General features: G+C 40.3%; 1 protein-coding gene across 1 annotated transcript in view; it reads left to right on the top strand.

Moving 5' to 3' along the window:
• Nucleotides 1–1,452: 1,452 nt before the first annotated feature.
• TOGARAM2 (TOG array regulator of axonemal microtubules 2) overlaps nt 1,453–25,281 on the top strand; it is a 66,361-nt gene continuing 42,532 nt past the window's right edge. Inside the window, exons 1-11 of the mRNA XM_012539840.2 lie at nt 1,453–1,547; nt 2,296–2,436; nt 3,233–3,514; nt 4,614–4,825; nt 9,099–9,298; nt 11,840–11,886; nt 14,769–14,950; nt 16,066–16,222; nt 16,532–16,690; nt 23,648–23,795; nt 24,384–24,489. Coding sequence (XP_012395294.1) covers nt 1,520–1,547; nt 2,296–2,436; nt 3,233–3,514; nt 4,614–4,825; nt 9,099–9,298; nt 11,840–11,886; nt 14,769–14,950; nt 16,066–16,222; nt 16,532–16,690; nt 23,648–23,795; nt 24,384–24,489 — 1,662 coding nt within the window. The 5' untranslated portion in view covers nt 1,453–1,519. The remainder of the gene's footprint in view (nt 1,548–2,295; nt 2,437–3,232; nt 3,515–4,613; nt 4,826–9,098; nt 9,299–11,839; nt 11,887–14,768; nt 14,951–16,065; nt 16,223–16,531; nt 16,691–23,647; nt 23,796–24,383; nt 24,490–25,281) is intronic.

Genomic DNA, 25,281 nt, shown 5'->3' with positions numbered 1-25,281 from the left:
AGTTCTGAATTCCCTTTCCCCTTGAATCTCTTTTCAAGCTTTCTTTAAATTTATTTCTTACTCCAGACTTTCTCTTTGTTTTTTTTTTTTTTAGTAGTCCTTGATTCTCATATCTTTCATTTAGCAAGGAGATCAAATGTTCACTAGCAGTTTCTAAACTCTTTTTCTTCTCATCATACTGGTGATTGATAGGTGAGTTATCTGTGTTAAATTGCATAGCAAGTGCTAATCACATTCACGTTCCTCAGTCTGATTCCAGACTGATTGTGTGTTACTGTCCGCTGAAATGAGGTGATATTAGTAAAACACTTTGTCCAATGCCTGGTATATGGTTTTTTATTGTTTTCAATTGTGTTTGACTCTTCGTGACCCCATTTGGGGTTTTCTTGGCAAAGATTATAGAATGATTTGCCATTTCCTTCTCCAGCTCATTTTACAGAAAAAGGAAACTGAGGTAAAGTGAGGAAGTGTATGAGGTGCTGGTGCTGTGTGCACCATACGCCCGTCTAGAACATCTTAAGTGCTTAATAAATGCCAGTTTCCTCTTTCTTCCTTCCTCCCTCTCCACATTCTAGCCAAGCTGGCCTCCTTGCTGTTCCCAGTACATGAGATTTCACCTCCCTGCTGTGTATCTTCTCAAAGCCAGGCATCCCACACTCCCCACTTTCCCTTCTCACTTCCACTTCTTGGAGGTGCCGAGCTCCCTTTAAGGATTCTTTCAAGTCCCTCCTTTTCCTTTTAGTGTGCCCCCATCACCTCTCCTTCCCCTGAAATGCTTTTGTATTTATTTTGCATGTTTCACATCTATACTCACATTATTTTTCTCCCAGTAGAATGTAAGCCTGTGGACGAGGCTGCTTCATTTTGGTCTTTGTGTAACGCCATACTTCAAAGTTTTGCACAGAGTCGGGCACAAAATAGGTGCTATAATAGGTCAATAAATATATATATATATATATTTAAATTTGAATTTAATGGGTTTATTAGAAAGATTTCACCTCCCCCCCCTTTTGTTTTTTTTTTGCTTTTTGCATACAGCTGACAGATGCTGCTTCTGGAGGAGAGTGCTGTCTGTGACTGATCTGGTTGAGAACCCAAGAGAGAACTATTTCTCAGTATCAAAAATGGAAAGCCCCATTATTGTGGCAAGGATCCCTGCTTGATCTTATTAACGCTAGTGAAAACTGGCTGAGTGGATTTATCTACTAGACTCAGGTTTAAACCTGCTTCTGAGTCACAGAGCTTTGAAGTTTGAACCTGTTTTACACAGGCTTCCTTTTTCTGGCAGAAGGTCATGCACTCCATGGAGCATGGTGGGGCTGGCCAACTCAGGGCCCTCTTCCAAGGAGGTATTTGATTCTTTTTAAGTAAGCAGAGTATTTTTTTCTCTCTCCAGTTTAGGCCACCAGATGTTGCAGGTTAGAACCTTCAGTGACCATCTGGGTCCTGGTGGCCAGATGCCCAGTGAGTAGCTCCTGTTGGCCAAAAGGCTTTTCTAGAGTCCTGTGCTCCGTGAGACATGGCCACACGTGATGATGTCACATCAGGTAACAAACTCCCAAGGGGGAAGAGTCTCCCAGGGGCACTAGCTTTCTACCTCCTCCCCTTGAGTCAGGATGAGCTGGGTGTGATGGTTGGTCCTCAGCTTAGGTCAAGTATCTCCTCCTTCCATTACAACCACAGAGTGGCAGAGGCTGAATTATATCTGGGAAAGAAAAATAGCTTAATAAGTTAGGAGAATTGTTGGTGACCCTGGACAAGGCCTCTCTGGCTCTTAGGGAATCGGACTACATGATGAGGGATGAGTATGGAGAAGTAAAATACAGGGAGGGGCGATGACACGGTGGCAGGACATTTTGATACAGATGACTCAAAGATGTGTGTCAATCAACAAGCAATTATTAAATTTGTACTAAGGGCCAGACACTGCAAATGCATACAAAGAAAAAAATGAAATAACCCCTGTCCTTGGGAAACAAGTTCTAAGAGTGAGGAAGAGACAACAAGTGCATGAATAAGAACATACAAGATACATAAAAAATAAATCCAGGCAAATTTTATCTTATTGATCCATCGTCTGTGAGATCCAGACTCCTTTGCCTGGCAGTTTATGGGCACAGGGCCATTTTTGGATTCTTCCCAACAGCCACTGGCTAAGCTGGTCTGGCTTTGAGAGTGGGACCTGAACCTTGGCCCCCTGCCCACTGGGAATGGCGCCAAGCCCTCTCAGCTTGTCTGTCTTTAGCCATTATCCCCCAAAGGGCTAAAACCCATGTGCCTTGTCTTTGTTTCCAGCCAAGTTCCGGGTTCCTGTAGCAGTCTACTGCGGCAGCGTCCCCCGGTCCAGTACCAGCTCTGGATTCCGCTCCTTCCACGGTCCCAATAGAAATGTCAACTCAAGCCTACAGGACTATGGAGATCGATGGACAGGAGAGGGTGAGGGTGCATTGGTCTCCAACAGAGTGAATTAAAGTAAAATAAAATGTTTTCCAGGGTAGATGAAGAGAGAGTGTATATATATACATAGATATGTGTATATGAGTGCATTTACACATTTCCGTGTTTATATCCAGGTCCGCACATAAATGTGTATAATGATTGTCAAGTATGTCTGTATACACATACATAATATGTGTACATATATAATACATATATGAACAATACCTAAATACATGTATATTTGTATGTATATGTGTTTATACACACACATACATTCAACCATCGATTATTGGCTATTATCTTGGTCTAACAACCTAGATATTCCAGTTTACACACCAGATGTTACGGGATGGAAACTTCAGTGACCATTCAGGTCCTTGTGACCAGTGAGTATCACCTTCTAGTCAAAAGCCCTTTGTAGAGTCCTGTGCTCCTTGATTCATAGGCACACATGATGATGTCACTAGAGGTAACAAATCCTGAGAGAGAAGGGTTTCTAGGGAGCAATAAGTGCCCTGCCTCCTCCCCTTGAATGAGGGTGGACTTATAAGAATTTACATTGTTGTAGTTTTTGTGTGTATCTATGTGTACACATATATGTTTGTCTATATACATGTGCATACATATAGACCTGTATCTGTAGATATAATATTTTTAATTTTTTTGATTCTGCTTACTTCATTAGGTATTCTGATTATATTCTAAGACTATATTTAGAGGTCATTTGTAGATTATCTTCAATTTTGCAGCAGGTGGAAGGCAACTGAGTCATCCTTCTTTTATCTGCCCACAGCCTCCCCCCAGTCCCTGCTGAAAGTTCAGATGGAAAAGCAGTCATCTGTGTGGGGCAGAAATGGAGACTTGACCAGCCTCAAGACCAGTCTTGCCTCAAAGGCTTGGCAGTCCAGAAATGGCCATGTGAAGAATGCGGAGGCTAATTCTTCAGTGGCTCCCCCGCTCCTGCCTGCCACTGTCAAGGAAATGGAAGCCAACAGTGCAGCCTTGGAGACCACCCAAATCAAGGACAAGCTCAAAAAAAGGAGGCTTTCTGAGGGGTGGTCCGCTTCTCCCCGAGGTGCGCCCTGTGGTTCTGCTTTGTGAAAGGGGGAAGCCTGGGAATCAGGAAGGTTTTGGCCCAGCTCTGCTGCTGGGTGAGCTTGGACAATGTAGTTCCCTTCTCTAGGGGTTGGCTACCTAATCTGTGAAATGGGTGGGTGTGAGGGGGATAGGATTAGGGATAGGATCATCTAAAATCTCTTTTAAATCTGAAAGCTTAAAGTCAAAGTTCTTCCAGGCCTCCAAGGATGTCTGTCGATTGACAAAGACCAAGAGCCACAGGAATTCTGGGATCAGGGAAGAGTGATAGTGGACAGAGGGGGTTGGTTTTATAAAGACTCTACTTTTGTTTTTCCCATAAATGTCCCCCTGATGGATTCCAACAATTGGGATCAAGCACCCAGTCCTGACTTAGACTTGGCTAGAATTCTAGGGAAGCAGTAAAGTGGGTAGAGCTCAGGGATCACAGGGTCCTAAGAAATTAGAGATCACTTAATCCAATGTTTTTTTACACAAATGAGGAGGCCCAGAAGCCTTGTCCAAGGTCACTTAGGGTATCACAGCTGGTATTCAAACCCAAATCTTCTGTCACCAAATCCAGAGCTCTTTTATTTAAATTGCACTGCTGAAGAAAAGCAAAGATCTTTGGAGGAATGGGCAGTTCCAAATCCAGGGAATTCTCATTGGTGCTGACTATCCTAGCATTGAGCTTCTGTTCTCTCCTCCTCATTGAGGTTGTCTTCCCCAGAAGATGATCTCTTGTTACTGCTGTGGGGCTGTTCCTTTTGTACTGTTGGTTTATCTTATACATGGAGCTGTTGGCCTGCTGTTTCTTCCATTGGACTGAGGGCAGGGACTATGCTTGTGCCTTTCTCAAACTTAGTACAGTGTCTGGCAATGGTGTTTAACAATGCTTCTTAATGGATTGATTGAATAAGCCAATGCTTTTTAATAAATATTAAGTAACTACTCTGCATCTCACACTGTGATAGATACTTGGAAGACCAAGGCAAAAGGAGCTTTTGCAGGGCCATGCTGCTTCTCTCAAGGAAAGCACTTTGAAGGAAGCCCCCTTTTTTTTTGAGCTCTCATTCATTTCCTCTTTTTCCCTTTTGCAGCTTCTTTAGATCCTGGAGGAGTTACTAAAGGTACTTCCCTGAAGAGTGCCATGCCCCGCTCTACCTCTCAGAGATTCCTGACAGTTTCCAGGCCAATGCCTCCCATCCAAAGCATTCCCACCACCCCAGAGGCCAAAGGGTCCTTGGAGAATGGCTCAGCCCCACAAAGGATTAGCAAGAGTCGGCTAAGGGCAACTCCAGCTGCCCAAGAGGTAATGTATGATCTACCATTCTGAGTTTGCAACACCTATTCCTTTCTTCCTAGAGTAAATATCTTCTATTAACCAACATCGAAGTTGATCTCTCTATGGGTGTCTTTCTGCCTATCCACCCATTTATTTGTCTATGTGATTTTTTTTTCATTTTTCCTGTAACCTGTCATCAATTAATCAAAGTAACATGCATTTATTAGGCATCTACAGTATACCAGGCACTGGTGCTATACATTAGAAATATAAATATAAAAGTGAGATAGATAATCCCTGCTTTCATTGGGGGGATACAACATGTTCTCAGAAACACACAGGCTATACATACAAATTGCCTTCAAGAGGTGAAGAGAACAATTAGTTTCAAGAGAAACTTTTCCAAAGAAGGAACACTTGAGCCTGTATAGGTAACATGTACCGAAAGCTTTGATAAAGGATGTTAATTTGATGCATTATCAGTTCCAAGTGGGAGGGAGAATTATTGACTTCTCTGTCCTACCTGCCTTCTGCCATCCCTAAACTCAAAGCATAATCAAGGAGGTGCTTAAGGTCGCTTTAAAGGCCCAGGTATTTTAGACTCTGAAACTCTATGGAGAAAGATTGCACCATTTTGAATGCTAGGACTGTCTACCTCTTGTACCTCATTGAACCTGAAAAATGTTTTATCAGGGATAAAAATAATTCTGTCTGGGCTACATCTTTTCTGCTACAAATGTACTTTCTGGAAGAGGAGATCATGTAGTTGTCATTCTCACTGTAGAGAAAGATATAAAGTAGCTCCATTCTTCCTAAAGTTTTCACACAGGAACTTAATAAGTGCTTGTTGATTGACTAGTGGATGCCCATCTTGAGTCAAACTTTTGTGGGATCATGCTGGATACATTTTAGCAATGAGAAAGTGAGGAAGTCCCTGGGGATACAGTAATCCATTGGATCTTAGATTTAGGGATAACCAGAGACCTTAGAAGCCATCCAGTTCTTTCCTCTCATTTTGCAGTTGAGGAAACCAAGACCCAGAAAAGGCAGCATGGAGAAGTGATAAGAGTGCTGGACCTGAAGTTGGGCAAGACCTAAGTTGAATAAAGAAGGAAAAGGTCAGGGCCCTGAGTAAAAGCTCTATTACATTCCCACCTGTCTTGACCCTGGGAGAGGAATTGGATCTCAGTTACCCCACAAGGACCTAAAGAAGTCAAGTCTGTCAGATCTCATTGGAGGCACTTAAGAATACTTGTAGAGGCTGTATTGTCTGGTAGACTATAAGATCCTTGAGGGCAGGGACTATTTCATTTTTATTTTCATATTCCTGGTATTTAGCACAAGTAGGTGGTTGATTGACTGATGCTGATTGACTGATTGATTGCTTTTTGAAGACCTCCCAGGGTGCTTTAGCTAGGGTGTGCTACTCCTATTAAAAGGCAATACTTGTCAGAATAAGCTTTTTTTTTGAGGGGGGGGGGAGGGCACAGCTCACTCCTCTGGGGAGAGATTTTAGCTGTGACATTTGATCTTACCTGGTCCCTCCCTTTCTACCTCATTTAGTTCCTTGGTCCCAGTCTGATCTTGGTCAGTACCTGCCACAATCTTCTCTAGTCTCACCTAGTTTGGCTGTTCCAATCAAGCCTTTGTCTTCTTCCCACATGTATCTTGTCTCAAACCCAGGACCTGTTTCTATGTTGGAGTACTTAGGATTGACCTCCAGCTTACTTGACCACTTGGTTGAACAGATCTTCAAATGGCCAGCCTCAGCATGTGTGCACTAGACATCGATTCAGATTTTTGCATATTCTTTCTTAAAAGCTGTTGGCTACATCTTGCCCAATCCTTACTTCAGCCAGAAGAATTTCCTTACTTCAGCCAGAAGAATTTCCAGATATAGATTTAGCATAGCTTAACCTGGTCCATCTTGGGTATAAAGAATTATTTTTTTGGGGAGTGGTCAAATTATAGGATCATAAAATTGAGATCTGGAAGGAACCTTAGAGCTTTATTCCAAAACTTTCATTTTATTTCTGAGAAAAACTTCTGAGAAGAAGTCTGTAAGTGACTAAGATTTGAACAAGGATTTGACTAGGTCTCCTCCCTCTTTTCACTGCATAATGACCCTGAGGTAACACAAGGTGAAGTAATATGTGTGTGTTTAGGTGGTTGGGTGGGGGACTGGACCTGATGTTCTATAAAAGTAAATCCAAAGAGATTATAATTCCTGTTTTCTACAAGGTCCAAATATTTTCCTTAACTTAAAAAATATTTACTATACAATTAATAACCACAGTGAAATCAAACAATACATAAAACTATAAATTCCAAATGATTTGTAGTTTATTAAAAAGGGGGAAAATAATCATATATAAACTCTAATAATTTAACAACAGTAGCATCATATATCCTCCTGGGGCCCCTTATATTTCTCTCCCATGTACTTATCAGATTTTATTATTATGAAGTGTATAATTAGTTTGCTTTATATCACTTTATATGTGCCCTTTTATATTTATTTACATTTTTCATATTCATCATTTAAGTACATCATAGAAGTAATAAATAATAGCAGAACATAGAAGATCCTAATTTAAAGACAAGTCAGCCTCACCAGGAGGGACATCTGGCTTCTACTCCCAGCTCTCTTTAGGACCAACTGGCCATGTGAACTTGTTCAAGTCACTTGGTACCTGGGATTTGCTTTGTTCACCTATTAGGATGAAAGATTGGAACTGATAAATGTTTGTCTAGAATAAAAGTAACTGTCTGATCTAGACCATCTCTAATACAAATGTGCTTCCCAGCATAGAAGATGTATAATAGTCATTTTTTATCACAGAAAAAGGCATGAAGGTTTTTTTTCCTAAACTTAATAAATGTTTATTGATTGATTAATGGATACCTATCTTAGGTTAAACTTTTGTGTGACTTTACAGGCCACAGTTCCATGATGGAAAAAATGAGGGTTGCATTAGGAATGACCATAGGAGCTGAGACTTTTGAGGCTATCAGGTCTAATCCCTCATTTTGCAGATGAGGAAACTGAGACCCATAGAAATAAAGTAGGGAACAGTGTGAAATGGGAGATTAGAATGCTGGACCTGAGCTCAAGGACAGGTTTTTATCCTCTCTCTGACTTTTACTGTCTGTGAGAACTTGGGCAAATCACTTTACCTCCTTAGATCTTAGTTTTTTCACCTCAGCCACCTCACAGAGTTGTTATGAGGAACAAATGGGATCATGTAGATAATCAAATGAGATAGCATGTGGAAAGCACTCAGCAAATCTTAAAGTACTATTTAAATGCTGCCTGTGAAGGTGACCTAGAAGAGGAGGAGAATGACTAGGAAGGGAAAGAGGAGGAAGATGATGAGGATGATGTTAAGCATTTTATAAATTTTAACATTCCATATATTATATATATATACGTATTAGATATAAATATATATTTACATAGATATTATAGCATATACATATATTTATTATACACATTATATATGAGCATATAATATTTACATAGATAAATATAAGCTGCTATTATTAGTAATAGGAAACTAATGTTATAGTCTTGCTCAAGATTATACAAAGTTCCTGAATACATAATTTCACAGGGCACAGGAGCATAGTTAAAATCACTGTATCATTGACTTTCTCAGGTCTAAAATTCTAGGAAGAAAAACAAGGAAGTAGGGCTTGACTTGGGAACTTTCTAAGTTGAAAAAATAAGGAAGCAGGATAGTTCCAAGATGGTCACAAGAAAGTTGTCCAGAAGGTGATCCTCCCTCACTGGCCCCGGGAACAATGTTGGTTTTTGATAAGTCTTTACCTAGAACAGCCACTGGAAGGGGAAGGTGGGGCGGAATATTCCTTGGGATACGTGTCCCAAGTTTCCTGTTCTCTATGGGATTTCCTCCCGGTCTAAATCTCCCTCTCATGCCTCATTGTAGTGTGGGAGTAACTCTGGGCTCTCAAAGACTAGACCTGAGGTTAAGCTCTGACAGATCCTTCCAGGTTGGAAGGTTTGAATGTAAATGAAGACCTGGTCATCATCTGAGATTTTGCCTCATTCAGCTTGAAGGGACTCATCACCACAGTGTTGACTGCCAGCTGATATATGGAGTTTTTTCTTCTTTTCTTTTCTTTTTGGCCACATCAATTTAGAATGATTAAATACTAAAACTAGAGGAGTTGTGTTCTGTATTCATGGAGAGTCCCACACTGTCAAAACTGCAGATCTTTAAAAGTACTGAAATGAGAAGAAATAGTTAGATTTTAACTCTCCTAATGCTGTTTCCAGGTACAGATATCCCTTCAGTACCTGCATTGCAAGGATGAGAAGATTAGGCGATCTTTGGGAGGTGCCCTGATTCCTTCCATCCCAAAGCCGGGGCAGCCAGCAGAGACCAAGTCAGTAACATTGCCAGCTGTTGTTAGCAATTCTATTCCTCTACCTCCAGGCCAAGATGTCCTCACTTTCCAGGAGGCCCCTAGAATAAGGTAAGTCACACTGGGTGCTTCATTGGAATTTTAAAGATTCAGTGATTGTTAGAGTTAACAGGGACCATACCACCCTCTCCTATTGGGTCTGCTTGGGATCCTAGAGGTCAGTGATCCATACTTGAGTGCCTTGGATTATTGTTGATGGTGTAGAGCAAGGATTTTTAACCTGAGATCCCTAAATTTATTTTTAAAAAATATGTTAATAACTACATTTCAATATGTTTCCTTGGCAATACTATATGTTTTATTTTATGCATTAAAAAACATTCTGAGAAGAGGTCCACAGGCTTTGCTATCAATCATAACTTTTCTGTGGCTGACTTTCAAATCTACCTCTAACCTCAACCTCTCCCCAGCCTAGTCTACTCTCACATCTCCAGATACTTGTGAGCATCTCTATGGAGGTCTTCTACATATGTCCAAAACCAAATCTGTCTTTATGCACTTCTTGCCTCCTGGTTTGCTTGCTTTCTGTTGATGGAGCCATCATTTCCCCAGAAGTTGAGGCAAAAAACCTTTAGAGTCAATGGGGACTCTTTCTCTCCTCACTGCATGGCCCATTAGTGCTGTTGATTCTGTTTACAGAATACCTATTGTCTTTTTATTTTTCTTTCCATTCCCTTGTTTAAGCCTTCATTATGTCTGAACTAGCTTTATTATTATTTTTTTTAAATTGGTATTTAGCTGTATCTAGTTGCTCTTGCTCTAATTTCTATTACACACAAGACCTGGTTAATATTCCTAAATCACAGACAGCTCTGATCATGTCATTCTTTTATTCAAAGATCTTTAATAACCATGAGCTACCTTCCAAATGAAATTTAAGCCCCTTAGCCTGGCACTCAAGGCCCTCCAGGCTCTGGCTCATCTAGATTTATTTCCCACTATGTATAATCTGCCCGATAATTATCTATTTGATCAAAAAGGATTGTTAACTACAGTTCGTGCCTTTCCACCTCTGTGTGTTTCCTTGTGCCTTCATCCACATGAGATGTCCTTCCCTCATACTCTGCCTATTGTATATAGTTCATGTGGCTTCAGAGGGGAGAGCCAGGAGCAACGGAGTGAAAGTTTGCGAAGAAGCAAACTTGGACTTGATGTTAGGAACAGCTTGATCTACCTCAAAGTGGAATGGGCTGTCTTGGGAGGTGGTGGGCTGCCCCTCCTTAGCGGTATTCAAGAAAAGATGGGTTGATCACTTATCTGCCAAGTTGTATCAAGAATTCTTTTTTGGTCATAGATTAGACTAGGTAGTCACTAACTAGCCTCTTCCAACATGAGCTTCTGGGATTGAGTTTCTCATATAAGAAAGTAAAGGGGGTATGGTGGAGGAAAGGAATGATCACTTAATGGTAATAACTTAGCATCTATGCAGTGTGTTTTTTGGCTACAAAATACACTTGGCTCTCACAACATTCTGGAAGGTAGGTAGTGAAAAAGATCCCCATTTCACAGATGAGGAAACTGAGGTTTAGAAATATTAAATGATTTACTTGCCAAAGGTCACAGGGGTGATAAGTAGGTAGCATTGTCTTATTTGATCTTTGCAAGCTTGTAGAAAGTCTGCTCATAGAGCTATAATTATCCTCATTCTAAAACCAGGAAGATAAGACTCAATGAGATTAAAGTATGTTTCATACTGTCATATAGATGACAAAGATGAAACTCAGAGCTTATTCCAAGCTCAGGGTTCTTTCTACTATAACAAATTAGTTGCCTCTCTTTTTAAAATTGTATGTAGTTAATTCATACTGCAGGCATTTATGAAGTACCTACTGTGTACTAGGCATCAGATTAGGTGCTGAATTCTATCATGTGACTGCTCCTGTGCTTGCTAAACTACTTTCCTACTGATCTATACCTTCTGCTAAACTCTTTATAAATTTAATTTTTATTATTTTTCCAATTTGTTCCAAGCATTTATTTTCTTTCCTTTATACTCTCTTCTTCCTCCTCACATTGAATGACATTTTTTAAAAAGTGAAAGTAAACTTTTATAACAAATCCTCAGTCAAGTAAAGCAGATTCTTTCATTGGCTTGGTTCAAAAGCTCATGTCTCATTCTGCATTTTGAATCCATCCCTCTCTGCCAGGAGTTATGGGTAACAGTTCATCCTGTGTCCTCTGAACTATAATTGATCATTGCATTGATTAGAATTCTAAAGCCTTTCAAGGTTTTAACTCTTCCTTTAACAGAATTATTTCCTCTAGCTAGATTTTATTTTCTCCTTTCCCAGTCCTTCCCTGCATCTTTATAGAAGCTATCTTCACCAATGAGAACCATCTCTGGTCATCTTGATTCATACCTGGCCACTGGACTCAGATGGCTCTGGAGGATAAAGTGAGGCAGGTGACCTTATCCAGCCTCCCTCACTTAAATCTAATTTACTTGCAAGTTATGGCATCACCTCCCCTGATGTCATGGTCCTGGCCCAGAACTAAGGAAAAACAATATCTTCACACCTAGAAGAGACATTTCTGCCTTGCTATCTCTTTATATGGTTTTTAAAAGTTTTTTTCTTTCTAATTTCTTTTAAGATTGGCACAGGAGAATAATTCCCAGGAGAAGACCCCCAAGTCTATGGGTATGTATATCTACCTCTGCTTATTTGCTGTCCTGCATGCTTGGGTATAGTGCTTTAAGTAAGACAGTAGGAGTGGAAGGTGGGGAAAATTGCACTTTCCAGTTAAATCCTTACAGGCAGCCAGCATCAAATGTTGGCAAGAACAGTGAAGGAAGCCTAGATGGGAGAAACAATTCTGCTACAGTCTCACTTTTGGCAGGCTTCTGAGCCTCAGTTTTCCTCAACTGTCAAATGAGGGATGTGAACTAGATATTGTCTCAGGTCCATTACCGTTTTGACATTCTATAGAGAGAGAAATCCTAAGACCCCAAAGCTTAATGAGCTCCCTGGATAATTAAAGGTCAAGAGAATGAAATCAATCCTAGGAAGGAAGTTTGGTGAAAGGATTTGGGTAGGGAGAGGGGGAAGAACAGGAGGGTTAAGCATCTTTTTTAAATGGAGGAGAAATTCCGATTTGAAATGCTGATCTGGGTCACCTAGAAAGGGCAGGAGAAGATGAGTGGGTAGATTGCTAGATCTGATCTAATTGGTTGGAAGGAGTGGAGAAGTGCAGCCCACAGGGACTGGCTTGCAGGAGGGGTCGGAATGCACAGCCAGAGCTGTCCAAGTCAGAACAGGTCCTCGGAGTGAGTTTTGGCAGGGTCAAAAAGATATTTAGGAGGTTCCTGGGGCGAGGGAAGAGGGAGGGACTTTGAGAAGCTGTTATTTTGCTGATTGTAATTATCTAGGACAGTTTCTTCTGGAACTCAGCCTTCCTGATTACATAAATATTTATATATATATATGGGTCCAGTCCCTCTTCTTTGGTCATCTCTTCAGGAAACAAGTTTAGTAGTAGTTGCTGAGTCAGAGCATAAGGACTCTTTAGTAACTTTTGGGGCACTATTCCAAATTGCTTTCCAGAATAGCTGGGCCAGTTCCCAGCTCCATTAACAGTGTATTCAAGTGTTTGTTTCCCTCAGTCCTTCCAACATTTGTCTTTTTTTTTTTGGGGGGGGGGTGAGAAGAGTGCTGGCATTTCTGCCAATCTGATGTGTGGAACTCTAACCCTAATGATTACTCATTTGAAGACATTTCACATGGCTGTCCAAAGCTGGGATTTCTTTCTTTGAAAATTGCCTGCTCATTATAGCCCCTGAATTACGCAGGTGTGGCTGTTGGCCAGGGAGTGCCCAATTTCAGGACACAAAGTTCTAAGCCCGGGGAAAACTTGTCTGACATGCTTAGCTCCCCACCCATCTCTTCTTAGGTGTCAGCTCCCTCAGTGTGAAAGCCTAGCGTTCTGCAGTGGTTCACAGGTGCCATTCAGCATCCCTAGTGGTTTATACTGAGAGAGTAAAGTTTCATGGTTTATATCATACACTGTCTTCACAGCCTTATGGAGGAGACAACTTGAGTATTATTAATATTTTAAATATTTTATTGTGATCAATATATTTTTCTTTTATATTCGCTTCTTTCCATAGTAGTCATTCTATCCTCCCCCTTCACTACCACTACCTTACTGAGGAAGCCATTTCTTATAACAAAAATTACAAAGAAAGAGGGGAAAAAAATGTACAACAAAAACAAACCATCACATCGGCAGTGGTTGATAGTATATGGGGTATTCCAATCTGTAGTCCTTTGCTTCTGCAAAGAAAAAATAGAAGTGTTTTCTTGACTCCTAGACAAGCTTGGACACTTTAATTGCTCTATAATTCAGTTTTCAAGTTTTGTGGTTATTTCTGTTTACATTGAAGACATTTTAGTTCTATTATCGCCATTTTACAGTTGAGAGGTGAAATAATAATAATAATAAAAATAATAGAAACAATATGCATTTAAATGTCATTTTAGAATATGCAAAATGTTTTATCTCATTTGAGCTCCACAACAACCCCATTAGATAGGTGCTACTATTATTTACATTTTCTAGATGAAGTAGCTAGGTGGTTCTTTGGATGGAGTTCTAGAAAAGGTGAGTTCAAATTTGGTCTTAGCAATGTCACCCTGTACAAATCCCTTAAACCCCCACTTTCCTTAACTGTAATAGGGGATAATAACAACACCTATCTTGCAAAGTTGTTGTGATGTTAGTTGTCACTTTTTTTTTTTTCTGAGGCAATTGGGGTTAAATGACTTGTTCAGGGTCACACAGCGAGGAAGTGTTAAGTGTTTGAGATCAGATTTAAACTCAGGTTGTCCTGATTTCAGGGCTGGTGCTGTATCCACTGTACCACTTCTCTGTCCCAGTTAAGTTTCTGAAGCTTCCCTTTCTTTATCTGTAAAATGAAGGGGATCAGCTTGATGATCTTTACAATTCCTTCCAGCTCCAACATCCTATGTTGGGTGACTCTGAAGTGTCTGTTAGAGATATTCCCTGTACTGGTTTTCCCCTCCCTTTGGTTGGAACTTTCTTGAAAGCAGGGTCTGTATAGTACAGTGCCTGTGGATGCTTACTAAATGTCTATTATACTCCTCCCTCCCTTCCTCCCTCCTTTTCTTCCTTCTTTCCTTCCTTCCTTCCTTCCTTCCTTCCTTCCTTCCTTCCTTCCTTCCTTCCTTCCTTCCTTCCTTCTTTCCTCTCCTTTGTCCCTACCCCCCTCCTTCCTTCCATTTTCTTACCTTTCCTTCTGTCATACACAACAAGGCAACTAAATCCTTATACTTTTCCTGACCTAGCATGTAGATTTGTTCCTCAGATGGCTTATTTTGTGCCCAGTTTTAATGCCCTTTCAGGTTTGGTTTACTGTCTATCTCAATCAGAAGTGTTTAACAGAAGGAATAAGTTTTGGGAGCTTTAGTGACCATAGCAATGCTAGTCCATGGCCTGGAAAGTTAGTTTCAGGACAAGTGTGCCAGGTGTCTTAATGCCATCAAGAATATGCTTACTTCTTCAGAGGCAAAGTCTGTGGTCCCTCCTGCCCAAGTCGGGCCATCTGGTGGCACAAAGCCTGCTGTCCACTCCTCGCAGACTGCATCTCCACTGAAGACGCCTTCCCTCAGCCGTGCTAACAAAGATGAACGGACAAGGACCCAACAATTGCTGAAAGAGATGGACCGGCCACAAAGCAACTCCAGGGTAGGTATAAGGACCGTGGAGATGCAGTCATCAGCTGCTGACTCTCAGTTCTGATGGTGGCGGCAGCGTAGTGTGTGTGTGTGTGTGTGTGTGTGTGTGTTTTAAAGTAATTATGAGTCTAGGCAGGAAGAGAGCAGGTGCCCCACTTACCTCTGTGATTTGAACCTTCTTGGAGGAAGACACTGGGCAAGAACTAAGTTCTCTTCGGGGAATGGAAAGTAAGGGATGGAAAAAGGGACAAAAAGGAAAGAGAAGGAACAGGTGTGGAAGAATATACATAGACTTACATATATACATATCTATATCCATATAGATATGAGATGTGGAGGAAGTTAGGTAGAAGGAACTGCAGAATTCAAAAAGGAGAAAGGATGGCAAATCAGGGCAGATGAGCCCAAATAAGGTACAACCAGGTAATCCAAGCAACTGCCCAGTTATCAAAGAATTCCAGCTCTTGACCCAGCCATAATAACAGATCATAATATGGTACTATAAAGCTTGCAAGGTGCTTTACAGACTATCTTATTTGGTGCTCATAATAACCCTATGTGAAAGGTACAATTATTAATCCCATTTTAGAGATGAGCAAATCCAGCCTAAGAGAGATCACGTGACTCATTCAAATCAAACAGCCAGTAAGGACCAGAGATATTTTCTGATCTCAAGTCCAGCTACTGTGCTGAGGTCTGGATGAAACAGGAAAGGATGGGAACCTTTTTTTTTTTTTTTTTTTTTCCTGATCGAGCCTACCCCTTCCTTTAATGCTAATAAACCAAAATGAATAAATAAGAAATATAATTTTGGACTGGGTATAACCTAAGCCTCTTTTAGTCTGCTCTGGGCTTTAGTTAAGCTCTGGGTTCAAATCCAACTGAGTTCCAGAAAAGCTCAGATTATGTATTAGTGGAAAACAAAGTGAGGAAAAAACCTATCATGATTTTTTGTTAGTTGGCAAGAGAGAAGGAGCAGAGAAAAAATGTGGCCTGGGAAAGCCTGGGATAATTGAGCACTTTTCTCTTTGTAAACCAGTAGAGTTTTAGGAGCAAAGGAATTGCCAGTAGGGTGCTTGATAAGATCTTTGGGGTATAATTCAAGTTTGTATTGTACATGTACAGATTCAAGTGACCATTTCCAAGTCAGCCCAGGAGAAGATGCGTCTGAAACAAATGAAAGAAATGGAGTTGTTCCAGCGGGGCAGGGAACGAGAGGAGGGGCAGCGAGAGAGAGATTTTCTGTCCCAGAATTTGAACTCCAGAAGCATGATGAAAGAAGGTAAAGGAGTATTTGGATGAGTGGGTTTCTTAGAAACCTGGAACAGAGAAAGTTAGAACCTTTAGAATGAAGACCCCCAGAAGTGAACTCTCCTCCTCTAAATATCAAGCTGAGGGGATGTTATTGTCTCTTGGAAGATCAGGCAAGAATGCTTGGGTGATGTTGCCATATATTTCATTTGGCTCAGCCTTTTGCCTTGCCCATCTTTAAGACATTGGGCAGTGTGCTAAGAGACCCATGGTGATCACTCAGCCTACATTACCTAATTAATGCTACTCGAGTTTTCTTTTTTTTTCCTGTTCCTCACAGGGCTCATTTCCCTTCATGGATCACCTTCTGTTTCTGCCAAGTTGGGAAGCCCATGCAGGACCAGCCTTGGAATTATTTTGAAGAAACGAGCTAACCGTTCCTCGCTGCCCAGTATCCCCGTCTCCAGCCAGGGACCCCGCTTTACCCGCCATGCCTCAGGTGAGGTTCAGCCTGGTTTTTCCAGGAATATGGGCAGTGTGAGGTGTTCCATTAGGACACCATCCTTGGTTTTCTCACCGTTATATTGTCATCCTTTGGTCCACGGCAAAGATGTTCTTGGCTTCTTTACTCCCCCTTCCCAAAGGAGTGAAGGATGAGAAATGGACAGTGAAGGGTTAGCAAGCATGGTGAACTGGGACAGGAGTTGGCTTGTGCATATAGGGGTCAGAGGCTGTGTAACATAATTTGCAGTGTATCCAATCAGAACAGTCATGTCATTTTCTCTACTTTTTTCTTTAACGTGTGTAGAAATGAAACTGTGGATGGTGGGAGTAATCCAAGGCTAATGCTCAATAGGTTGCAATTGGTGAAATGATAAGGAAACAAGGAAGTCAAAGAGGAGAAGAGTTTAGAATTGAATTGATTCACCAAGGAATAAGATGTGGGAAAGAAAAGAGAGTGGCTAGTGTAGGAAAAAATTGAAGAGTCAAAGGACTAGATGTCACAATGCAGTTAAAGAGAAGGATTTAGGAGGAAAGGAAGAGGGAGAGGTGAAAAATAAGTGGATTATGGTCAGATAAAGGGACTTCTGAATTCTTGAATGCAGAAGCAGTACATTTATGAATGGTTGCATGAGTGAGGGTATAACCATCTTTGTGTGTGGCTGAGGGGAAGGAGTAGATCATAGGCATTGAATAGGTTGAGGAATTCAGTGGTTAGGGTGTTTGAGGAAGAGTCATTGAGCATGTTTAAGTTCTCCAGGAGTTGGAGAGAAAAATTGTGAGTCACAGATTGAACTCATTGATGAGGAAAGGGAAGTGAGTTGGGAGTTAGTAGAAATAACTACCAGGATCTTAAGTGGGTGATAGATATAGATAGCATGGACCTCAGAGGTAGAGAGGTTATTGAGTGATAAAGGAAGGGAGAGAATTTGGAAGTGGCTGTGGAAAGCAAGGAATATTCCAACTTCCTTACCTTGACCAATGAACAAACATTTTAGTAAAACCTAATAGATGAAAAGATTTAGGATGAAGAGATATTTGCTGCCTATGGAACAAGACACAATGAAAGGGATAGGTGGTGTTTGGCTGGAATTTTGGGATGGTAGGCCTGAGGAGGATGAGAATAAAGAATAGATTGATGGGGCTTAGATGATGACCTACTGGGATTCCAAATCATTAGTTTCTGTAGGATATAATGACAGTGAGAATGTTCATTATTGCAAAGAAAATCCCACTCCTCTTCCCCCCCAAAATCATATTCCTACATATAAAGTTGGAAAGGATCTCAGGCTGTCTAGTTCATCCCCTCTTCTTTTTAGGTGAGAAAACAAAGACCTGTAGATGTGAATGACTTGCCTAGGATTTGAATTTGGATCTTTCTGGCTTTTCAAGTCTGGCACTTTATGTAATACACCATACTATCTTTCAAGAGAGAAGCTTCCATTCTATTAGGGGGAAACAACATGTTCATTGAAAATTAACTATAAAATATATTCAAAATAATATCAGGGTGAGGTGGTACTAACCACTCAGAACATTAGGATAGATTCTTGTAGGATATGGCCCTTGACTTGAGTTCTAAAGGAAGTGAAGGATTCAGTAAAGGAAATGTTAGAGGGGAGTATATTTTAGGTGTGGAGAACAGTCTGGAAAAAGACAAAGAGATAGAAGAGTGAATATCTTATATGGGAAATAGCGGGTTGAATTGGTTAGAAAGAAGAGAGCATGATGAAGAGTAAAATAATGTAATATGCTTAGAAAGGTAGGTTAGAGCGAGGTTTTAAAGGGCTTTAAAAGCCAAACAGATGAATTTGTATTTTATACAAAGGCAAGAGGGAACCATTGAAACTTCTTGAGCAGGGGAGTAACATGGTCAGACTTACTAGTGCTTTAGGAATATTAATTTGGTAGTTGTGTAGAGGATGGATTGGATAGAGACTGGAGACAGCTGGAAAAATTAGGAAGCTATTGCCAAGAGAAGATTGAGTATGACTGATATTGTGAACCTGGGTGACTGGAAAGGTGAAGGTATGCTTAAATACAGATGAAAAATTATGAGGAGGAAAGGGTTTGGGTGGAAATATGACATTCTGTTTTGTTTTGGAAGTGTGGAATTGGATGAGATCATAGGACATCTAGCTGGAGTTGATTTATAGTCTCTTGAGGATGCAAGATGGGAACTTAAGAAAAAGGCAGGCTGGATGTACAGATCTGACTTTATTATTTTTGCCAGTGGGATTCATTCATTTCTTCTATTATGCTTAAAATCCCCAAATTTTCTTTGACTCTTTCCTTTTTCTCATCTCTCTCATATCTGATAGTTTCTAAATCCGATGGATTCTGTGCCTACAACATCTTATGTATTCATCTCCTTCCCTTTAATCCCCCTAGGGACTTGAGGGACAGCTAGGTAGTATGGTAGATAGAGCATTGGGTCGGTAGTCAGGAAGATTCATCTTCCTGGATTCAAATCTCCCCTTAGACACTTTCTAGCTTTGTGATTTTGAACTTTTTACCTGTTTGCCTCAGATTCCTCATCTGTAATATGAGCCGGAGAAGGAAATGGCAAACTACTCTGCCTACATTTCTTCTATCAGTCCCCTTCTCTTTAATCCTGCTGCTCTGAGTTGATTACAGGCCTTCAATACTGTCTGCCTGGGCTGATGAAATCCCCTTTTTACACATCTTCTTTTTCACATCTTCTTTCTTTCCTCGTTAGTCCATTTTTCCTATCCTGGCCAGGCTAATTTTCTGTTTGCATCTGGTCATGTTATAGCTCTTCACTCAAATATGCTTTCTTATTGCTTACCAAGTTCACATTTTTTTTTATTTGACATTCAAGAGCTATCCCTTGACACCATTCTTTCTTCCCAGCCTTTTTACTACCCACTCCATGTTTTGGCCAAACTGCCCTACCCTTTGGTCCCCGAACATATTCTAGGCTTTCCTGTCTCAAGACTTTTATAAATACTATTCCCATTACCTAAGAAAATAGTGCTTCCACTTTTTTGCCCATCACATTCTCACCCTGATTTAAAGCCTATTACAATCTCCACTTCCTCTCTGAAATCTCTGATTCCTTTGGCTAATAATTATTTCCCCTTTCAGATTCCACTTAGGATTTTGTTTGATTCCTCTCTATCTCATTGCATGTATCTATCTATCTATTATCTATCTAGTTGTTTTTATATGTGTCTCATCCTTCCTCCACCCCCACTAGACTGTAAGCTCTGTGAGGGCAGGGATTATATCCCATCTAAACTTGCTTGGTATCTTCTCAATTGTTCAGCATAAAGAAAGTACCTAATAAATTCTTGTTGAATTAACTTATATCATAGAAAGGATAAAGACTATATATATATATGTAGATAAATTTAATACAAATCCAAATATAAAAGAGAAGCAATATGGTATAATGGGTTGACTACTTGACTGTGATTCAAAAAGACCTGGATTCAAATCTAGCCTCTCACACTTAAAAGCTCTGACAATATGGAAAAGTTACTTAACTTCTCTTTACAAGAGACACAGGTGGGAGCCCCATTAGTGTAGGGAGTTGCTACACTAACAGAATCACAGATCCAAGACATATTGTTGTAAAACAATTTCAGTGGCTCCTATTACGTCTGGGATCCAATACAAACATCTCTGGCATTTTAGGCTCTTTAATAAACTGTTTCCAACCTGCCTTTCTTGGCTTGATTCAACAGTCTGGTACTCTATCTCTTTTCTCCAGGTTTTTGTACTGACTGACTGCTCCCCATGATTTAAATTTTTTCTTTATCTCCATTTTTTAGAATTCTTTGATTCCTTTAAAACTCAGTTCAAGCATCACTTTTTACATGAAACCTTACTCTATCTTCCCCCAGCTGCCCAGTGTCTTCCTCTACCCAACTTAACCTGCATTTATTTTGTACATATTTTCATTTATTTTATATTGTGTCTCTCCAGATAGAATGTAAGCTCTTTGAGAGCAGGAATTGCTCACTTTTGTTTGTGTGTTATCAGCATTTAGCATGTTGCCTACTACATGATGTTCAGTCATTCAGTAGTGTCTGCTCTTCGCAATCTCATGGACCATAGCATGTCTAGCCCTTCTCTCCTCCTCTGTCTCTCAAAGTCTTTCCAACTTTACATTTGTTGTTTCCATGATATTATCTATCCTCTGCCATTCCCTTTTTCCTTTTACCTATGATTTTTCCCAACATCAGGGTCTTTTGCAATAAGTCCTGTCTTCTCATTATGTGACCAAAGTATTTAAGCTTCAGCTTCAATATTCAGTTTTTGAATAGCCTGAATTAATCTATTTACATGCTGACTGATTTGATCTTCTTGCTGTCCAATGGATTCTCAAAAGTCTTCCTTAGTACCACAATTTGAAAGCGTCATTTCTATGGCGCTTAATTTTCCTTAGAGTTCAATTCTCACAGTCGTCGTACATTACTACTGGGAAAAACCATAACTTTGAAAAACCAAAAACTTGCTTTGACAGCAAGGTGATGTCTCTGCTTTTAAATAGGCTGTTCCAGATTTACCATAGCCTTTCTTCCAAGGAGGAAGTGTCTTTCAATTTCATGGCTGAACTAACAGTCTGCAATGATCTTTGAGCCCAAGAATATAAAATCCTGTACTTCTTCCACTTCTCCCTCTGTTTGCCAGGAAGTAATGGGACCAGTTACCAAGATCTTATTTTTTTTTTTATGTTTAAGTTCAAACCAGCTTTTATACTCTCCTCTTTTGCCCTCATCAAGAGGTTTCTTAATTCTTTTTTACTTTCTGCCATCAGAATGGTATCATCTAAGATTGAGATTGTTGCTTTTTCTCCCAGGCGCCTTCATTCTAGCCTGCTATGTAGCAGATCACTAATAAATGCTATTTGATTTGTTTAGTGAGTACTATTTGTATTCAAACAACTCAAGTGACCTTTATCTGTATTGGGGCTGGTCTTTTTGTTAGAAGATCATGTGAAAGATGAGACAATATTTTTGGATGCACAGAACTTTAGAAGATGCATCAGAGGAGGTGGAATGTGAATGTTGGTAGCCCATCCTTGATGGTGTTTTCTATAAATGTGAGCGGTTGTATTGGGGTAGTTGGTGGTAGTGACAGTTATTACTACTGTTACTGCCTCTGGGTTACGTGAATGAATGAAACAAAGGGAAGCTAATTTATAGAAACTTTAATAAAATCTTACCAGACATTTTTATCTTATCCATATCTCTCAAGTGATTATGAATGTACTTTATATGTTGTTTTGCTACCTAAGAAATATTCAGTTTTTGTGGGAGCTCTCAGATCTTCTGCCTCGTTGTACTTATATATTTTTTCTTTTTTTGCTGAGGCAATTGGGGTTAAGTGACTTGCCCAGGGTCACACAGCTAAGACGTGTTAAGTGTCTGAGGTCAAATTTGAACTCAAGTCCTCCTGACTTCAGGGCTGTTGCTCTATCCACCGCACCACCTAGCTGCCCCTGCTTATATTTTTCAAATCAGGCTGTCTTCATGTGGGCTCTAATCTTACTGGATCTTGATGATGGAGAAAATGCTGGGAAGTGTCTTGGTTAGACCTGAGTTCATTTGGCCTTGGATGCTGTCTGGACCAACTAGTACTTTGTTCAAATGTCCTTTCTTGCCTTTACATTTCTAAGCTATAAAATGAGAAGGTTGCATTAAATGACCCCTAAGATATTTTGATAGAGTGTGATTTTGTGAGTTATTACCTTAGGTGTCAGGGTTGTAGGAGATTTAGTACACTTGTCCCACTGCTAACATTTTGATTTAAAGGAGTTCATAGACATCATCTAATTAATCCTCATGCTATATAGTAAACTACAGATGGACTGGGACGGTCTCTGTCTTATCTAGAAGAGAAACAGAAACATAGGCTAATCCAACAATTCAGTCTCTAAGGGGATTCTGATTTTATCAGTGAGAAAATGAATATCAGCTCTGATGGCTATTCATCCAAGAGCCTCTGCTTGTCCAGCATTCAACCATAGAAAATGAAGAGTTGATTGTAAATACATAGAATGACTTGGTCTGGCATATGGCTAAGGCAGCCTATCACAAGCCAGCATTTTTTTTGTGTAATAATGGACATTCTCCTTAAGTTAGGGCTCCTGAGGATGGAGGGCACCCAATCAGATAAACAGCTGAATCACTTCCCTCCCCTGGTCCAACAGGAGATCTGTAGGTACTGAAAGCTTTACCCATACCTGTCATCGAAGTTCCTTCCCGCTCCATGTTAGGTATGCCTATTTATTGTGTATCTTTGGGGAAATGCTGTGGGTGAGATGTAGACAACTGTGAGCTTCATGAAAAGAAACTTGAGGAAGTGAAGAAGTTTAATTCTGTTATTATCTTACCCAGTGGTGTCAGACTCAAATAGAAATAGATGCCAATTGCATATTGACTTAGGAAACCATAAAATAATATTATTTATGGTTTTTAAATTTTTATTTATTTTATGAAATATTTCCCAATTACATTTTAATCTTGTTCAGGTCACACTTCAAGCAATCTTATGGCCTCAAGTTTGTCATCTCTCTCTGGTCTTGCTCACCAAACTGGTCTCTGTGCAACTCCTATCTATTGCTTTTCTTTTCCTTCCTTCCTTCCTTTCTTCCTTCCTTCCTTCCTTCCTTCCTTCCTTCCTTCCTTCCTTCCTTCCTTCCTTCCTTCCTTCCTTCTTTTCTTCCTTCCTTCCTTCCTTCCTTCTTTCCTTCCTTCCTTCCTTCTTTCCTTCCTTCTTTTCTTCTTTCCTTCTTTCCTTCCTTCTTTTCTTCTTTCCTTCCTTCCTTCCTTCTTTCCTTCCTTCCTTCCTTCTTTCCTTCCTTCTTTTCTTCTTTCCTTCTTTCCTTTCTTCCTTCCTTCTTTCCTTTCTTCCTTCCTTCTTTCCTTTCTTCCTTCCTTCCTTCCTCTCATCCATACTCCTTCCCTTCTTTTTTTTTTCCTAGCCAATTCCCTGCCTGCAGTGTTTACAGTGGGTACTCCGGAATGGGAGGAAGAAGAAATCATAAACAACAACTCCAAAGAGCTGAGGCCCCTTTCAAATCCAGAACTAGTCCTGATGAATGCCCTCCAATGGCTTGAGAGCAATGATTGGTGAGGACCCACCCTGCCTTCCTTCTCATATGTGCCTTTGCCCTGTCATGTCACCTGCCCCTGTATGGTCTATACAGAGATTACTGAATATCTCCAGTATTCAGGGATATCCAATCCTGAACCACCTCCTGGGGATTGGTTTCAATGTAGGGCATTTCGGTGTTCTGTTCATTAATGAAGAGTGGGGGGAAGAACTGAGAAACTTGACCTTATTTACCAGAAGTCTTTCTTTTAAGTTTTTAAGTTTTCAAGTTTTAAATATTTTAAATTTAGTTTGCGAATGTGAAAATAAGCAAAGTTGCAGTAAAGTCAATTGTTTCATAATGGTTTTTTGCCCAGAAAATATAATCTAACTTTTATATTGATAGTGAGTTGTTTGATACAAAGAAGAAACCTCAGCTCTGGCCATGAATGTTATCATTTGGGGAAGAACATGTTATCTGTGTGATCTGGGCAGCCTTGGAGATGAGGCAGCACTGGCGGCTGGTGCTGCTGTTCACGTGGTCTGGGGTCCCCTTGGGTCTATGGTGGAGTTAATGATTTCCATCTGCCTGTGTGACCTGGATGCTTGGGGCTTTTGCTTCTTAGGCAGATGAAAGAGAAAGGGCTGGTGAGCATCAGACGCCTGGCGACCTGTCACTCTGAGGTCCTTGCAGAAAGACTACATGATGTTTCCTTGGCAGTTTTGGGGGAGGTGAGGAAGCTTGTGTTCTCTGAGCAACTCACAAGCAGTATTTTTTATCATCTTTCTTTCTTCCTTCTCAACCCTCTACATACTCTGGCTATAGATGTCCAATATATATTAAATATCTGCTATAATCTAGGATGAAAATGAAATTGATTCTTCTGCAGACTTTCTTACATTAATTCCCCATCCACACAGCCATCAGATCAAGTTTTATGTACATTGCACTTAGTAGATGCTTAATAGAAATTATAGGATGAATGTTGTTGAATAATCTCACACTCAAATTATGGCAAAAGCTTCCCAGGTAATTCATTTCCCTTAATACACCATGCAACTCTGACCAAGGCCCCTTCACCATTCTCGGCTCTCTCAGGAGACTTTGATTTGCAGTGTCCATTCTTATAATACCAATATCTTGAAATATATAATTCAGTCTAGTAAGCAGTGTTTATTAAGCACCTGCTATTGCCATGTGCAAATGGGTTCTGGGGATAAAAAGACAAACATGAAATAGCCCTTATCCTCAATGAGCTTACATTCAAGAGTTACTTAATGTGTTAAGGTATAGGGTATGAAGGCAATGTGGAGTGTTGGAAAAAAAATCCTGGACTTGGGAGTCAAAAGGCCTGGATCTGAATTCTGTCTCTCTTTGTTCTCTATGTATGGAATGTCCTCCAGCCCTCAGTGTCTGTCTTTCTTATTTGCCCCATTATTCTGAGTTTAGCTTTTTATACCCTCCCTCCATTCAACTTTTCTGGCCTCAACATTATATGAAAAGTGATAGACTCCTGAGTAAGA

The sequence above is a fragment of the Sarcophilus harrisii genome, chromosome 2 (assembly GCF_902635505.1).
Source record: "Sarcophilus harrisii chromosome 2, mSarHar1.11, whole genome shotgun sequence".
In the NCBI taxonomy this organism is placed as follows: Eukaryota; Metazoa; Chordata; class Mammalia; order Dasyuromorphia; family Dasyuridae; genus Sarcophilus; species Sarcophilus harrisii.
This window is presented reverse-complemented; position numbering and strand designations above follow the sequence as displayed.